General features: G+C 43.4%; 2 protein-coding genes across 4 annotated transcripts; one reads left to right on the top strand and one right to left on the bottom strand.

The window, feature by feature from the left end:
- The first annotated feature begins 774 nt into the window (after positions 1-774).
- Positions 775-2,648, top strand: LOC100919989 (cytochrome c oxidase subunit 5B, mitochondrial). Its single transcript, XM_003757773.4, has 4 exons — positions 775-985; positions 1,528-1,598; positions 1,928-2,027; positions 2,444-2,648. The coding sequence occupies exons 1-4, from the start codon at positions 883-885 to the stop codon at positions 2,554-2,556; spliced, it is 387 nt and encodes a 128-aa protein (XP_003757821.2). The 5' UTR covers positions 775-882; the 3' UTR covers positions 2,557-2,648.
- Positions 2,649-6,455: 3,807 nt separating this feature from the next.
- Positions 6,456-15,797, bottom strand: ACTR1B (actin related protein 1B). 3 transcript variants are annotated; one of them, XM_031951493.1, is made up of 12 exons: positions 15,630-15,797; positions 12,747-12,811; positions 11,676-11,751; positions 11,020-11,145; positions 10,564-10,688; positions 9,095-9,311; positions 8,822-8,914; positions 8,444-8,618; positions 8,016-8,077; positions 7,768-7,808; positions 7,463-7,580; positions 6,456-7,114 (listed from the first exon to the last, which is right to left on the bottom strand). In XM_031951493.1, the coding sequence occupies exons 1-11, from the start codon at positions 15,675-15,677 to the stop codon at positions 7,478-7,480; spliced, it is 1,131 nt and encodes a 376-aa protein (XP_031807353.1). In that variant the 5' UTR covers positions 15,678-15,797; the 3' UTR covers positions 6,456-7,114; positions 7,463-7,477. The 3 variants fall into 3 exon arrangements, with proteins under 3 accessions (XP_031807353.1, XP_031807352.1, XP_031807354.1); XM_031951492.1 differs by having other exon boundaries at positions 6,456-7,580; XM_031951494.1 differs by lacking the exon at positions 15,630-15,797 and adding an exon at positions 15,108-15,126 and having other exon boundaries at positions 6,456-7,580.
- Between the last annotated feature and the right edge of the window lie 1,049 nt (positions 15,798-16,846).

Consider the following 16,846-nt stretch of genomic DNA (forward strand, 5'->3'; position numbering starts at 1 on the left):
AGGTACCTCACCAAAGTGCAAGAATCTTGACCAAAGTCATTACTTAGAAGGTGAATTTTGACAGTAGCTTAGGTTAGGATATTAGTCATTACATATAGGTAGCCCGGGTGAATGCGACAGATTAGTTCAAAGTCTATGTAAATTCTACAGTTTCTAAAATTAGCTGTTTTAAAAATGGCTCGGGCTTGATGCTTCCTCCCGGAATCACCCTTGGAGCCTTGCTCCAATCCGGATTGTTAGTTTTAAACGGCAAAAAGTGACTGGGAGAGTGTGCTTGCTCTACGGCGTCATGGAAGAGTCGAACCCGGCCCCACTACAGATAGGACAAGGGCTCTGGCAGGGCTTTACCAGCCACCCCGAGAAGCAGGCATTATTATCGTCCTCCTCCCCACTTTACTGCACAGCGCTTCAGAAGCGTCACACAATAGGCTCTGAGGCTGGATCTGAACCGAGCTCTTCCTCACGCCAAGCCCAGAGCTTGCATCACGACCATGCAGCTGCCTGTGGCAGAGAGCGATCTTTGACTGAGTTAAAGCGCCTTATTTAGCGACCAGCACAGCGCTCCCCGCGGGGGTGGCGTAAGCGCACGTGGGCAAACCGCCAACAAGGACCTAGAAACTGCGCGAGCTTATGCCCGAGAGCGGCCACCGAGGCCTCCAAAGACCTCTTCCCCTCGCCTGCGACGGCGAGAGCTCCTCCCCGCTCCCCCTGCAAAGGCAGGCTCCTCTTTCCCATAACTCCGAGCTCGGACGCAGATGGGAGGGAGGAAGAGCCGGGATAGGCGGGTCGCTATCACGTGGCCCAGGAGAGCGGAAGCTCCGCCTTTGCGGAGACCTCATTCCGGAACCGTCGCTGCTACAATCGGTCGTAGTTTCAGTCGCAATGGCTTCAAGGTTACTGCGGGGTGCCGGGGCTCTGGCCGTGCAGACTTTGAGGGCCTCTGGGCCGGCTCGGATGGCCGTCCGCTCCATGGCGAAGGGAGGCGGTACGTGAAACATTGGGCTCCGGGTGGCGGCGACCTCTGCGGGGAGGCCCTGTCAGGGACCGAAGGGAGGCGGCGGAGGGGCTTCCTTGCCGTTCCTCGGAGAAAGCGAGGCTCGAGTGATAGCGTCGGCCGCCGGCAAGGAATGTAACTAAGCGAAAGACAGGAAATTTTTTTTGTCCTTTTGACCCCGACACCTAAAGCAGTTCCTAGCGCGGAGTGGTCTCCTGAAAAATGTTTAGCGGACTGGGCTTTTTCCTGAGGCATCGTAGTGGCGATACTGGGTGACCTTGCCGCGGGCCGCGGCACCTCGGCACCGCCGGGCTGGCTCAGAAGCCCTCCTGCCCTCCCCCTCTCGCTGGCTGCCAGTGGCCGAGCCTCGTGCCTGGCTTTAGGAAGTCCCTTCGAGTGTGACCTCGAGCTTAAAGCAGTCTCAGTAGGGAGGCGTCCCGAACATAGAGATGATGCACAGAGCGCCTCTCACTTGCACTCGGAGCTGGAGAGCATCTGTGTAGATAATCTTCATTTATTGCCTCTTCCTGTAGGTATCCCTTCTGATGAGGAGCAGGCAACTGGCTTGGAGAGAGAGATTATGATGGCTGCAAGGAATGATTTGGTGAGTTTAATATTACGCCAGAGTCTGCTGTTCCCCTTGCTTGGAAACATTAGTTAGTTTCACAGCAGACTCTCTTTTAGTAAAGAGATAGCTTCTCTGAACACTTTGAAGACCATAAATTTGGGAGTAGAAGGGATCTTAGATTCTAGCTAGTCAGATCCCATTTTGCAAATGAGGAAATTTGAGAGTTGAAATGATGATAAAGGGTCTTCCTCAAAGTCACACACGTAGTGATGAGGCAGACACAGGTCTTATTTCAAATGCAGCATTTTTCTTGAAACATTATATGAAATGGTCTCCTCAACTGTTGAATGTTGTTGTCCCTTCAGGATCCCTACAATATGTATGCCCCAAAGGCAGCTCCAGGGACTCAAGAGGAGCCCAATCTGGTTCCTTCCATCACTGACAAGCGAATTGTGGGCTGTATCTGTGAGTATTCCTAAAAGCCAAATTTAATCATAAAGTACAAATATTCTTGAAAAGAGGTCATCCTTCCTATTAGGAGATGTCATTCAAATAAAATTAAAGTCATCCCAACACTGCTTTATCGTAAGACCAAAGGGAAAGATTTTTAAAGCAAAGTAGAACTTTGATTTTAGTCTGTGGCTTAGAAGGCAAAAGTAGCAGGTTGTATATATTGGGGGTGTTGAGAAGGCACTTACTGATTCCTTGCATCTTTGAATATGTAGTAGTTTTAAGATTTTGAGGTGGTCTCAACCTCAAGGGACATATAAATATTAAATCACTCTTGCTCCAAGATGAGATGCTGCAGGGAGAAAAGAGATTTTCAGTTTTTCAGGTATAGTGTTTACACATCTAGAGGATTCATCTTTTATTCCCTGCAGGTGAAGAGGACAACAGTGCAGTCATCTGGTTCTGGCTTCACAAAGGCGAGACACAGCGTTGTCCTAATTGTGGGACTCATTACAAGTTGATACCCCACCAGTTGGGCCACTGAGCCTCTGGATTGGTTTACTTGAAATGAGTTGTTGTAACGTTTTCTTCCCAATAATAAAAGACTAGCCATTTCCCTGGCTGTCCCATAGTATATGTGACTGGTTTTGTATTTTTGTTGGTTTTTCAGGAAAATGCTTTCATTTCCATAGAGTAAGACTTGTAAACCAATAATCCCATAAATTTTATTATCCTTTAATATAATCTGGAATTAATATGTAAGAGTTAGATGAGATATTCTAGCCACCTTATTAAATAAGAACACAATTTCTTGATATTTTCTATGCTTTGCAGTTAATTTTTCTCCTCATATAAGCTCTACTTTGTAATTGGGAAGAAATTATTTCGTTTAGCTAAATGTTAAAATTAAGAAAATGTGGTTTTTAAAAACTCATTAGCAAACTCAAAAAAGCCATAATAAAAAGCATTTTTTTTTTTTTTTTTGCGGGCTATAATGTAAGCACATGATGAATTCTGACAGCAAAATAGAAGGAAAACAGCTGATGGTGGAGGCTATGAACAATCACCATATGACTTAGAACTAGAAGTTCTAAAATAATCTAGATAAAGATAATTTAGTCCACTTATCTCATTTTATACATAAATGAGTACAGGCTGGAATTGACTTGGCTAAGAATACACAAGTAGTAATAGCTGAAATTCAAATCCTTAACACATTCTCCAAAACAGTGTTCCTTCCAGCATACTATAGTTCTCTTCCAAACGTTTGATTTTTTTCCAGCATTGGATACATTTGCCTTATCAGCTTGGAAGGAATAATCTATAGAGTTGGTCTCAGACCTGAAACATGGCTTTAGGCCTGAGTTTTCGGTCATGAAAACCTCATTAGTATGTCACAAGCAATGGAGCTTCCTTATTTCAATTGTCACCACTAGTATGAATTTTCTAGAACAGAGGTTATTTAAGTATTTCAATAGTTTTATTTTGTATATTGTTATGAAGTTTTATTTATTTCATCTGAGAAGTGGTACATGTGTCTTCAGACTGTCAAAGAGGTCTCACAATAAAGTCAATAATACCTGTTATAGAAATTGCTTTCCAGTAAACTATTAGTGAGTGGTTTACTTAAATCCCATAGATCTTTTAGCTCTAAAAGAGCTAATCAGTGCTTCTCTCCCTTCATTTCTTGGATATTTAGTAGTTTCAAAATGTATTCTTTTGAAAGGCCTACTTATCTAAATCCTTATTAAACATTTCCCTTCTATATGGACACTACAAATGGCAATTTCAAGTGAATTATAATAAAGGGTCCAAAGTACTCTTTTGAAACCATTGAGCTCCTTTTATTCTTATAGCTTCCCATTCCACCTATAATTGCAATCAAATTCATGAAATCATGTTTTGTCTCAGACCCTAGAAATAGTGAGCATCAATACCTGTTTTTAAGCAAAAGGGAAATGAGTAAAATCTCCACCTTTCCTCAGAAGCCTTAAACTAATGTTAAGTGTTACAACTAAACCCCATTTGAAGCACCTTGTTCATCAACTAAGTGATGTTCCAGCTTCATTTTGAAAGATGTGAGGACTAGTCTCACCTCTTATGGTATCCATTTAGTGGGGAAAATAAGTTTACAGATAACTGGTAAGATGTCATATGTGCCACAATAGTAGTAGAAAGGTTTGTAGGACTTCCTGAAGGAAGGATCACTGCTAATTGATGTGATTCTCATAAGTTTCACATGCTACCCTTTGATCCAGCAGTGTTAGTACTGGGCTTATATCCCAGAAATCTTAAAAAAGGGAAAGGGACCCACATGTACAAAAAATGTTTGTGGCAGCCCTTTTTTGTAGTAGCTAGAAACTGGAAACTGAATGAATGCTCATCAATTGGAGAATGGCTGAGTAAGTTGTATATGAATGTTATGGAATATTATTGTTCTGTAAGAAATGACCAGCAGGATGAATGACCAGCAGGATGATTTCAGAGAAACCTGGAGAGACTTGCGTGAACTGATGCTAAGTGAAATGAGCAGAACCAGGGGGTCATTATACACACGGCAACAAGATGACTAAATGAAGATAGACTGGCTCTCTTCAACAATGAGATGATTCAAACCAGTTCCACTTGTTCAGTAATGAAGAGCTACATCCAGAGAGAACTATGGGAAATGAGAGTGGACCACAACATAGCATTTCCAATTTTTCTGTTACTGTTTGCTTGCATTTTTGTTTTCCTTCTCAGGTTTTTTTTTCTTTGTTTCTAGATCTGATTTTTCTTGTGCAGCAAGATAACTATAAATATGTATTCATATATTGGATTTAACATATACTTTAACATATTTAACATGTATTGGATTACTGCCATCCAGGGAAGGGGGTGGAGGGAAGGAGGAGAAAATTTGGAACAAGGTTTTGCAAGGGAAAATTTTGAAATATTACCCATGCATATGTTTTGTAAATAAAAAGCTATAATAAGTTTCACATGTTAGTAGTTCAGCTAGGCTTTTGAGGACAGGTAAGGAAAGGGATGCTAGGTGGCGCCCTGAAGCTACCTAGGAAGCGTCCTTGGGTCAGGAAGACCCAAGTTCAAATCTCATCTCGGACACAACGTGTTAGCTGTGTGACCCTAGGCAAGTCACTTAACCCCAATTGCCCAAGAAAAAAAGGACATGTAAGGGGTAGGAGATGGAAACTAAGAATTACAAGGAATGAAATTATAAACAGGGAGGAGAGAACATGAACAAAAGGTCAAATGGTAAGTATCCAATTTGATCAGTGTAGCAAATACATGGGGAGGAAAGAAAGCAGGAAAGGTAGGCTAGGTGCTAATTATAGAGAATTTTAAAAAATAAATGAAAGTAACATGCAAAGGTAATGTATCAGACTTAATGAGTTAGGCCTGTATTGAGTAGACAAGGAGGATCAACTGAATGTTTCCAAGCAGGGGTGTGTTTTGGAGATTACTAGTAGTCAAGGACCTCAAGGCAGTGAGTGGCAAAGGAAGAAAAGTATAGAAATAAAATGCAATTTAAAAAAAGAATCAATGTCCTGACTTAGTATTATTCCCTATACATTCTGGTTCATCTCCTATCTCTGAACTGGCTGTCCAACATTCCTCAAATGCAGTCCCTTCTCACCTTAACCTCTTAGAACCCCTAGCTTTCTTCAAAGTTTAGCTCAGATACCCACATGAGATCTTTCCTGGATTCCTGTAGTTACTAATGTTTCTCCTTCCCACTCTTCAAATTACCTAGTGTTTATTTTAAATGTTTTGTATGTAAATATATGTATATCTATAATCTCTGAGGGCAGTCACTTTGAATTGCTGGCATAGTCATTTAATGCTTTTTGATTGGGTAACAGGAAAAATGCAAAAATGATGCATTTCAGTCATAGATGAATGGGAGTGTGGATATGTCAAGAGAAATTAAGTCTGGAAGTTTCAAGATGTCATCTTTTGGACTACGCTACTAAGCTTCTCAAAGACAAACTATCAATGCCTTTGTGCAAGTGCTTTATACATAAAAGATGCCCAGCAATTAGAAGTAATGATCATTTTAAGAGTCACAACACAACCCAAGGTTATTTCCAGGAATAAATTCTGTTAAGTGATGGTAAGGCTTGTTAATTCTTTGTATTTCTCTGAGGATTTTAACTAGGGGATAATAGAGCTGAGAAATTTTGCCACAGGGAAAAGGGACCCAATCTCTTGGGCCTCCATGTTGTCCTGACAATCCTAGATACTCTACCTGTTTTGGAGATAGAGTCCAAGCACTACTGCTCTACCTCAGAGACCTATCTCTGAAAGACCCTGGGGACAAAGGAGGAGAAAATAAAACTGGTATGCACAATATCTGCTCAGCCTATAGCAGCTGGCTGCAGAACAGATCTACCCTGTGAAGGAGAATAGGATGCTTTCTACAAAAATCAACAAAATGGAAAGTAGAGTCACACGACACACCTTGTTTATAATTATTACTATAATGAATTTACAAAAAAAATACAGGCAACTGTGTTAAATTATTGTACATGTCTGGGGGGCAGGGCTGGCTGTGGAGGATGGGGACCTGGCCATGGGCCCCTTGTTTAGGAGATTAAGGGAGAGGAAGAAAATGCCCTACCAACCAGGCACAGCCCTAGCTCCTCATTAAGTGGCTTTCATTGAGCAAATGAAAAGTATCAACCCTTTCCAATCCAGGGTAAGCAGAGAAGTAAGAGGATGGGGGCAGCAGTTCATTTAAGTGCTTTGCAGGGGGAGATAAAGGAACCTCCATCATCCTAATCCTGTTTAACCCTTTGCTCTGAGACTAAAGGACTTAACCCTGGACCAAGGGCACCTTAGTACCAGGATGACAGACCTCCCTATTAACCCTGCACTAGGGAATCCCAGCCCTAGGCAGAGAGTATGGTGAAGGAAAGGAGCCAGAAGTGCCTTAGCCAAGACTCGCTGCTATTCAGTTCAATGAAAAAAAAGGTGAATGGCTTAAATCTGACCAAGGGAGACAAGAAGCAAAAATATGCTCACACACTTTGGCCTCTCTTGCTTCCTTCCCTAGAAGTTAGTCATGCAGTCTTCCAGGTACCCTTGTTCTAAGCTGGGCCCTGCAATGTGAAGGGAAATGGGAATAGAGGGGATAGGGGGATATATGGACTTTAAGGGAAAGCAGTCCCCACAACTGTCCACAAGTAGATGACCACAGGCTACCTTGATCCTAGCTAAGGGTGGCAACCCAGAACAAACCAAATCCTTCCCTAATTCCTATTTTCCAACTCAAGGACCCCCATCTACCCAGCTGAAAAGTGGAAACAGGTATAGGAGAAGAGGGAAATAGGGAATTAGCTACACCACCCACCTGGGGGGTGCTGGGCATGCAGGGGGGCCCTAAGCCTGGACCAGAAAGGGTTAAACACAACAGTCCCCCTTTTCCTTCCACCCCCTCCCATACACACCACCCTTTCTCGGCACTAGAAGGTTTTTCGATGGATTGCCCGGGCTCCATCTTCCTCGTACTCCTTTTTGGATACCCACATCTTCTTAAAGGTGTCCAGTGAAGCCAATATAGAGCCACTGTGGAGGAGAGAATGCTGTCACTAGAGATTTAGAGTGATCTAACTCTACTAGTCTTTCAGAATTCCCTTCCCCTCATCCTATAAGGTGGAGATCACTCCATCTCCATCTGAAGGTGGCTTGGTTGATTATTCACCTCTTGTTAAATCTGAATCCCAGGTTCCTTCACTCAGCCCTTGAATCTTACCCTATCCATGTGGAGTACAGCCGTTCCTGAGGTGCTGAAATCTAGAAGGAACAAAAACTGTCAAGACAACAATCATCATCCCATATCTGTCCATTCCCCTCCTACAGCACTATTTGCCAGATGTAGAAACTATCACTCATTTCATATTATAATGGGTAGTGTGTGTAGATGTATAAGGAAGACAGGCAAGTTCAGAAACCATAACACTTTCTTTGCCAAAAAAGACAAGTAATTACCCACAATCTTACCTTAATTTTTACATCTTTTGGGGCAAGTTTCTTTACTTCACTCAGTAACCGATCACCAAAGCCTGAAAACATCAAAAACCTATTACTAGGAACCAATTTCTTTCCTCATCCACCCTGTCATGATCCTTCTGGTTCTGTTCCCTCTTCACTGTGTACTAAGGTGCAAGGGTAAAAATTAGGTGTTTTAGAGGGAAGGCAAAGGTCAGTTAATGCCTAGCCTGATGAGAGACAGAATAAAACCCAATACTAAGTGACATTCTGCATCAATTCCTGGCCCTTGCTAATTTATCACAGTTATACAGAGAACCTTGAAGGCACCTTCAGGAAATGGGACTCAATTACAGCTTTAATAAGTGGAACAACTCAGAACCTTGGTTTTCCAGCTACCAATGTGCTTAGAGACTGATCCTCTAGGCTACATAGAGTACCTTTGAAGAGTGTTGAACCTCCTGAGAGAACAATGTTGGCAAAAAGTGTGCGGCGAAGGTCCATGTCTGACTTGTGGATGGCGAAGGCTAGTACCTCGTGGAGACCTTCACTCTCATCCCCCACCAGATCGGGTTGGAACAGCAGCTCAGGGGCCCGGAACCGTGCTGGCCCAACCTTCATGACAGGTAAATGAGGTAGGTAGGAGGACCCTCAACCTTGAGGTAGGAAGGACCCCAAAAGATCCCTCAGCTTTTCCCCTGAGCCTCAGGGTACCTTCCATTCACAAGGCACAGCATTCACAACCCCAAGCAATGCCTTTCCAAACCCCAGAGACAGTATTTGCTTTTCCAACCCCACCTTCAAAACTTATGACTTACATCAAGTGTGCTACCATCAGGCAGGGTGTACTGCACCTTCTCTGTCTCCAGAGCCTCATCCTTCTGTGGGTTGATAGACAAGTAGCAGGCTCTCTGTGGGTAAGCATAAACACAAGGGTCTCATGAAGGATGCTATAAAAACATCACCAACAGCTCTTCTTTCCCATTTCCAGCTCCTCCAAGTCTCAGGGAAAGCCCCACCTCAAACCCTCCTGGTGTCACCTCATCCCTCGTTTCTGCTTTCTGCTACATTTACCTTTACCACTCAGTTACCTCTTTGATAGTTCGGACAACCTCAAACTCAGCTGAGGTATGAAAGTCAGCTCCTTCCTTTCTCAGAAGCAGTCGAAGGTAACGGGAGACATCACGACCAGCAATGTCCACCCGCATGATGGAATGTGGCATGGCGAAACCCTCATAGATAGGCACAGCATGTGTTACCCCATCCCCTGAATCCAAAACCACGCCAGTTGTTCTTCCTGTTGCATACCTGTAGCCAAAACAAATCCCTACCCAATCTCAGCTACCCAGGGCCTCCCTAGTAGAAAATTTCTAGCAGCAAGTTTCTATATAGTCATAGTAGTAATAACAATGGCCAACATTTATAGAAAACTGTACACCTTACAAAATACTTTACATATATAATTTCATTTGATCCTTGTAACAATCTGTAATACAGGTGCTATTATAATTCTCATTTTACAGATGAGGAGACTGAGGCAGAGGTTAAGTGACTTAGCTTTGGTCACTCAGCTAAGTGACTAAGGTAGGACTTATACTCCAGCTTTCTTTTTTTTTTTTTTTTTTTTTTTTTTTTTTTTTAATTTAATAGCCTTTTATTTACAGGATATATACATGGGTAACTTTACAGCATTAACAATTGCCAAACCTCTTGTTCCAATTTTTCACCTCTTACCCCCCCACCCCCTCCCCTAAATGTCAGGATGACTAGTAGATGTTAAAATATATTAAAATATAACTTAGATACACAAAAAGTATACATGACCAAAACATTATTTTGCTGTACAAAAAGAATCAGACTCTGAATTATTGTACAATTAGCTTGTGAAGGAAATCAAAAATGCAGGTTACTCCAGCTTTCTTGACTCCATGCCTAGCAATCTATCCATTAAGCCACCAGCTGCCTCTAGGCACTTAATAAATATTTGTTTAATTGGCAATGCATATAGGTTGAAGAGGCACATAACCAATTTTTTCAAGTTATATTTTACTTTTTAAAAATCTAAATTTAATGTCAAAACAAAAAAAATACACAAAGTAAAACAGAAAAAAGGATTATATATGAAATCAAATCTATGATTTATGATTTTTTTTACAAGTACATAATAAATTCAATGTTAATATTAAGGCTGTCCTGTTTGGTTCCTTTGGTTCTCTTCCATGCATTAAAATTTTTTTTTCAACGCTCCTCTCTTACTTTATACATTAATTCTTTCCTACAAATCTCCCTCCTACTGAAAATAATATGCAAATCAAAAAGAAAAGTTTTGATACCAATAAGCATAGACAAGCCAAACAAATCCATTCATTGGAAATATCTAAAAATGTATGGTTTATTCTATAATAAACTTATTCTTCAAAGAATAATTAAAATGTGGCTGATTCGGAGAGAAGTCCAATAATTGAATACCACATAATTAGTGGGTCATAATACAGGACTCCAATCTTAAGAAAAACAAAGAACTAAGCCTATATATTAGGATTCAGGAAGATATACTTACAAGCTAAGGACAGCTTGCATAGAAATGAACAAGGCTGGCACATTGAAGGTCTCAAAGAACACTTCAGCTGCCTTCTCTCGGTTCTTACTTGGATTGAGTGGAGCCTCCGTTAGAAGAACAGGATGCTGGAACCAGTGAAAAGTTAGGGTCACTCACAAGACACTAAATTACCTAGTATACAATCATTTTAGACAGCTATGTCTCTTGCTAACCTCCTCAAAAGTCGCTGAATAGTAGCAGCCCAGCCTGCCCCCTTCCCAATATTATGATCCAGTAATTTAAAGTAGCTAACACTTCCAAAGACACCGTCTTCTGCATCTCTAGACACCTGACTTAGAAAATATTGGTCTGTATATAGTTGAGAAGGGGAAAAGATGACAAGTTTCATCAAAGCAACTTGAAGAAGTTGGGAAAAAACAGCTCAAGGATGAAACAAAATGAAGGATGGTGTTACACCTCCTCAGAGAAGGTCTGCAGCTGGTCCTTGGAGTACACATACTGCCAGATTCGTTCCATATCATTCCAGTCCTTTACCACACCATGCTCCATAGGGTAGCGTATGGCAAGTAATCCCCGGTGCTCCTAGGGAAGAAATGCAAGAAAAGCAAGACCCATGAGAATAAAACCTGAATGGTCTTAAATGATCTTTCCAAAAAATACAAGGATTCTTGCTTTCTCCCTAAATTGTATCCTTCTCTCAATAAAATCATTATCAAACCATGGCTTATTTAATGTCTCAATGCACTCTGGTCTAGCATGATGCTTTGCATCTATTATGTACTTAATAAATAATATATCTGCTGTATGGAGGAAAGTTAGCAGATAGAGAATGGTATGGTACTATGCTGAGTGACATGAAAAGTAATTTCTAAAAGACAGAAAATCTATATTCTCCAGGATGAGATCCATCACTCTTATTTCATGGATGATACTATATAATGAGTGAAGTGATGAAGCAAGGAAGAAAATTCAGGAATCCACTGTTCTACCTATAAAATAATGGTTAATGTCTGCATATAATCTAGTGCTCTGAATCTCCAGCCATTGCTACTTAGATGTGATGATCCCAAATCATGGAAAAAAACAAGGTGGGGGGGGTCAAAGGATTTTACCTCTGCTTTAGGGCCAATGAAGAGATCCCCTTCCAGGGCCCCTGCCATTACACGTATATGCTTTGGACGCCCAACACTGCAAGAACAAATATATTAAATGGGACTTCAGAAGTGCAAGGTAAGGAATATACAACTTTATTATTAAAGGAAGGCAGTCCCTTCCCAGGGGAATCAAAAGATCTAAAGCAGGGGTTCTTAATCTTTTTTTATGTCGGAGGCACCTTTGGCAGTCTGTTGAAGGTTATGGATCCTTACATTTATCATTTGGGGAAATGATAAATTTCAGTTAGAGGTTAGTGAAAATAAATATGTAATTTTTTTTAACCAAGCAGATTTACTCCCCTGAAATCTATCCAGTCTCTTTGAGGGTGCTTGGGCTCCAAATAAAGAAACTCTATTCTAGATAATGACAATCCCACATGGGTATAAAGCAGAGGTTAGAACACTGCTCAATAAGAGTTCAGATCTGTTATGGAAAAATTGAAAGTTCAAGGAAAGAGAAGGCCATTCACAGTTAATTTCAGACCCTTTTTGTGCTCTTTCTTTTCCATCTCTTCCCAAATTATACAGACACTCAGTTCACAGGAATTCCAACTCTTTAACTCTAGCCTGGGCCCTGGCATCAAATCAGCCTTCTGCAGGCACAATGACTCAGCCCATGCAGTATATACCAGAGGCATGGGCAGCTGTAAATTGAAGGAGTATAGAGTGCCAGGAAGTTGAGTCTAAAAATTACAGGACATGCTCATCTCATGAACCCTTCCCTCATGGAGTCATCTTTGTTACATCCCACTGCCACACCCTGGAATAAAAACTTAACACCCTGAAAAAAGATTCAGGTTCTCCTATATCAATAACAGTGAGGGCCTAAAAAGAATTAGAAATTCATTAGATCTCCTATATTGGCCTTAAAACAGAAAACAGACCTAAATGCTGTTTATGATTCTTATAGAAATAAGTTACTTTAACACCCCAGAGCTCTTGTGAAAGAATAATGGCACAGACATGCAAGAAAACAGCAAACAAAAGAACATGAAAAAGGGTCTGGGGGATATGCTGAATGACACTTACTAGTTTGGAAAACAGTATTTAGGAATCTGATCTCCAGCAAAACCAGCCTTGATTGCCCCAGAACCCTGTAAAGAAAAACAATGCTCAGCTCCATATAATCACAGCAGCATGAAATACAAGAGGGATTTAAACATAGGAAATCTAGATTAAAAAGTCAGGGAAAACAGAACAAAAAAGAGAGAGAAAGAGAGAGACACACACAGAGACAGACAGACAGACACAACCTCACTGCTAGCCTGTAAAAACCAAACTCCTAACCCTGTTCCAGGAACAAGTAAGCCACAGCACAAATTCTCACTGTGTCCCCCTCCTCCAAATAGAAAAAAGAAACACTCATCATGCAATCCTAGATCCAGAGCTGGAAGAAATGACAGATCAGTTACTCCAATCCCCCTCGTTTTACTAATGAAAAAACTCCAAGGAGAGGAAATGATTTGTTCAAAGTCATAAAGTTGGCATTTAAAATGGGATCTGACTCCCTGATTCCAGCACTCTTCCCAAGAGACCACACTTCTGCAACGGATCACAGGTGGGAGAGAGGGTCTCCCAGGGCAGGTGATTAGATGCACTAGGAGAACAGGCCTCATTCCTCAAGTGATTTCCATCCAGGAGAGCATAATGAAGAGGATAAAATAATAGTTTGCTTTTTAACTAGACCAATTACTTCCCTAGTATGGGGAACTGCCAGCTAGGAACTGTCTTCTATCAATATAGGGTACTTGCTCTGCAAAGTCTCAGTGAGTTGCCTGGAGATCACGAAGTTAAATGATTTGATCAACATGTATGAGATAGAACTTGAACTTGGCTCTTGGTCTCCCACACCACACAGCCCCTCATCTCATAATCATAAAGTACTTAGGTCTACAAAACAATCTTAAAACAACCTCATCTGTACACACTAGCCAGATGGTCTACTGGGCCCTCTAATTCTTCCAATTCTAAATCTATGATGCTATGAATTCTGTGAAGTCATAAATTTAGTTCAGGTTAAAGCCTGGCCTAAAGAGTCATCTTTTTTCAAGAAATGAATTGATCCTCCTTATCCCCTGAACAAAGGCTTAACAAGAGCCATGATACTTAACTTCAAATCTCTTATTAATCAATGTCAACTCTGTTCATGCTAGGCCACATCCATCAAATCAATCACCATACATTTATTAAATGCCTACTGTATGCCAGATACTGTGCTAGAGACATGAATAAAGTGCTAGAAAAGCCAGGTTCAGGTCTTCATCTGACCCCAACAGAAATCCAATTCAGTGGTCACTTGGGGAAAAGGGTTTCAGTTCAGAGGAATGAGTCTCTAAAAAGAATAACCTAAATTCTTAATCAGAGTACAGAGACTGAGGACTGTCAAGGTAGAGTTAAAATATACAGTAACAGAAATCACAAATTTAAAGCTAGAAGAGTCCTTAGATATCATCAAGTCTAACCTATCCTTTTACAGACATGGAAACAGGCCTACACAAATTAAGTAACACACAGGTAGTATGCAGTAAAGGGAAATCAAAACCAAGTTGTCTGATTTCAAATGTAGTACTCTCTAAGCCACAAGGCCACCAGTTCTGTAAATGAAATTCAACCTTTATTTTGGTTCAAAAATGGAGAACCTCATTCTGAGAAGTTAAGCCAGGGGACTATGCCAGGCCAAGATCCTTGCTTTCTGGGGTTTCACATAAAATTACACTCTAATTACCCCAGGCACGAAGCTTGGGGTAGATGACACCGAACATACTTCCGTGATTATTGCATCCATGGCTTTCTTGTGCAACATTGCAAAGACATAAGGATTCAAAAATTTGATCACTAGCTCAAGGAGGGATAAACTTGCATCTTCTCAAAGGGAGCGCAACTGTGGCCTGCTGCCCTCCTGGAAGACTACTCTATTAGCATCCTAGTTCTTGGTTTGGTCTGCTTTTAGAAGTTATTTCAACTCTGTATCACCAACATCCATAATCAGTATGGTTACTGATAGGACTACATCCATAAGACACCCTTTGGCTTGTTACACATGCTAAACTAACAGTAAAACCGGATCATTTAGTGCAACTTCCTCACTTTCCCAAGGACAGAGGCCAAAAGAGGCAAAGCATCTTGTCTTAAGTTACACGAGGGGCAAGCCCGAGCCAGGGTTCCATCCAGCCCAGTTCTTTGTGCCTTTGCTGTACTCTGTGCTCTACGATCGGACCGATGGGTGATGGCTCTGGAGCCCAAAGGCCTTAGAAGTCAGCTGGTTCGATACCTTCCCTTTCCACATGAGGACGGGGATCCGAGGGGGGCGGGGGCGAGGACAATGACATAACCGAGGTCACGCTGTAAAAGGTGTACCGACAAACCCAAGAGCCCCAGCCGGTACTCCACCTGGTTTCCTAATTTTTAGCTCTGGGGATAACGCTTAGCCTCCACTGCCGCCCCCACCTCCACCTCCACCTCCACCTCCACACGCATGCAATGCATTTCGCAGACGCAGATTAGCCGCTGCTCCAGGAGAAGGCAGGGAGGCATGATGCCGCCGGGAGCTGGGCAGGGTCCCTGGAGGAGGGGGAGGCCGGAGCGCCAGCTCGGGGGGGGGGGGGGGGGGGACATTGGAGGAGAATCCCGGGCGTGGGTTCTGCGCGTGCGCCCCGTCAGAGCTGTCACATCGCCCCGGCCAGGGGGGACAGGGGAGAGCGCACTGGGGAGGGGGCCAAGTAGGGGTAGGGACTGGGGCGCAGCAGGGTGGGGCGGGGCGGGGCGCGCCAGGAGTCAAGACTCTCTCTCCTGCGCCGGCCCCGCCCGCGGGCCGCCTGCCCCTGGGGGGGCGGGGCGCGCGCCCCCGGCCGCCCGCCCGTCCTCGCGTCCCCGCGCCCGCCAGCCCGTCCTCGCGCCCGCCCCAGGTCTCACATTGTCGATCACAACGGGCTGGTTGGCGATGATGTCGTAGGACTCCATGGCCAGGCCGGCCCAGGCTGGCTGGCTGGAGGGCGAAACCGATGGCCCGACGAGCGGGATGGGCAGCAGCGGAGGAGGCAGCGGCGGCAGCGGCTTCCAGACAGGGCGCCGCCCCCCCCCTCCCCGCTTCGCCTCCCACAGGCTCAGCCTACCCTGAGTGCCTGGCCTAGGGCCCCCGGTTCGGGTCGTCTAGCCAATCATTGTGCTGACCTGGCTGAATGACGGGTTAGAGTCCCTTAGCTGGAAGGGGAAAGGGGAGGGACCAATCGGTGACAGCAAACCAATCAAATTGGGTTCTCGAGAGAGGGCGTTGCTCTTTCATGGTAGATTGCGCGGCGCCGGGGATGATGTCATGGCTCAGATCTTAAAGCGAACCAAAGCTAGCAGAACCTTTCGTAGACGGGGCAAGCTTCTTGGGATGCCCAGAATGGGACTGTGTTCCTAGCTAGCCTCAAGGGCCGTGCTCCGCCTCCAATAAAGGGAGAGACTAAACAAGAAAAAAAATTAAGGAAGGTGAGCCGCACTCCTCTCCAATCTCTGCCATCCTCCGGCTCCCTGCCTGCTGTGCCGGCGTGATGTAAGTGAGGGGTGAGAGTCACTGGTATGGGAGCCAGAAGTCCTTCGCCTGAGCCCCAGACTCGCTAGTTAGACTCTCTTGTGACCTCGAGCAAGCAACGGACAGGCACTTTTCTCATAAAAAGAAAGGACGGGCTAAGATGACGCCGAACCCTCTTCCTGCTCCGGTCTCCAGAGGAATATTCCAGCTCCTTTTGCCCTCCAAACTCTTTCCTTCCTCCGTGACCTTTGACAGGACTTTGGTCTCTCAAAGGCGAAGACCACTGAAAGGAAATTCCGCACTCTAGGACAACCCCCGTGACTTGGGAAATCTTGAGTTGTTAGAACGATCTAGCAGAACCTGGACACAAACTCATGGTCTACAACATGTACCAGCATAAATGGGTAATAGTAAATATCAGTTATTGTTTATATTCGGTCAATATAAGTTTAATATTAGCAAAGCGCTTTACAATGATCTCCTTTCATCTTCACAACAATCCTGTGAGGTAGGTGCTGTTATTAACGCCGTTTTACAGATGAGGAAACTGAGGCAGGCAGAGATTAAGTGACTTGCCCAGAGTCATGAAGATAATAAGTGTCTGAAGCTGGAT

This window comes from Sarcophilus harrisii, chromosome 2, assembly GCF_902635505.1.
Source record: "Sarcophilus harrisii chromosome 2, mSarHar1.11, whole genome shotgun sequence".
In the NCBI taxonomy this organism is placed as follows: Eukaryota; Metazoa; Chordata; class Mammalia; order Dasyuromorphia; family Dasyuridae; genus Sarcophilus; species Sarcophilus harrisii.

What these genes read in the sequence shown, in the direction of transcription:
- LOC100919989 (XM_003757773.4), top strand. Translation starts at nt 883, where the DNA reads ATGGCTTCAAGGTTACTGCGGGGTGCCGGGGCTCTGGCCGTGCAGACT. An exon ending in CTCCATGGCGAAGGGAGGCG is followed by an intron (nt 986 to 1,527) that starts GTACGTGAAACA and finishes CTCTTCCTGTAG; the next exon opens with GTATCCCTTCTGATGAGGAG. An exon ending in TGGCTGCAAGGAATGATTTG is followed by an intron (nt 1,599 to 1,927) that starts GTGAGTTTAATA and finishes TTGTCCCTTCAG; the next exon opens with GATCCCTACAATATGTATGC.
- ACTR1B (XM_031951493.1), bottom strand. Translation starts at nt 15,677, where the DNA reads ATGGAGTCCTACGACATCATCGCCAACCAGCCCGTTGTGATCGACAAT. An exon ending in AGCCCGTTGTGATCGACAAT is followed by an intron (nt 12,812 to 15,629) that starts GTGAGACCTGGG and finishes TTTTCTTTACAG; the next exon opens with GGTTCTGGGGCAATCAAGGC. An exon ending in TCATTGGCCCTAAAGCAGAG is followed by an intron (nt 11,146 to 11,675) that starts GTAAAATCCTTT and finishes TTTCTTCCCTAG; the next exon opens with GAGCACCGGGGATTACTTGC.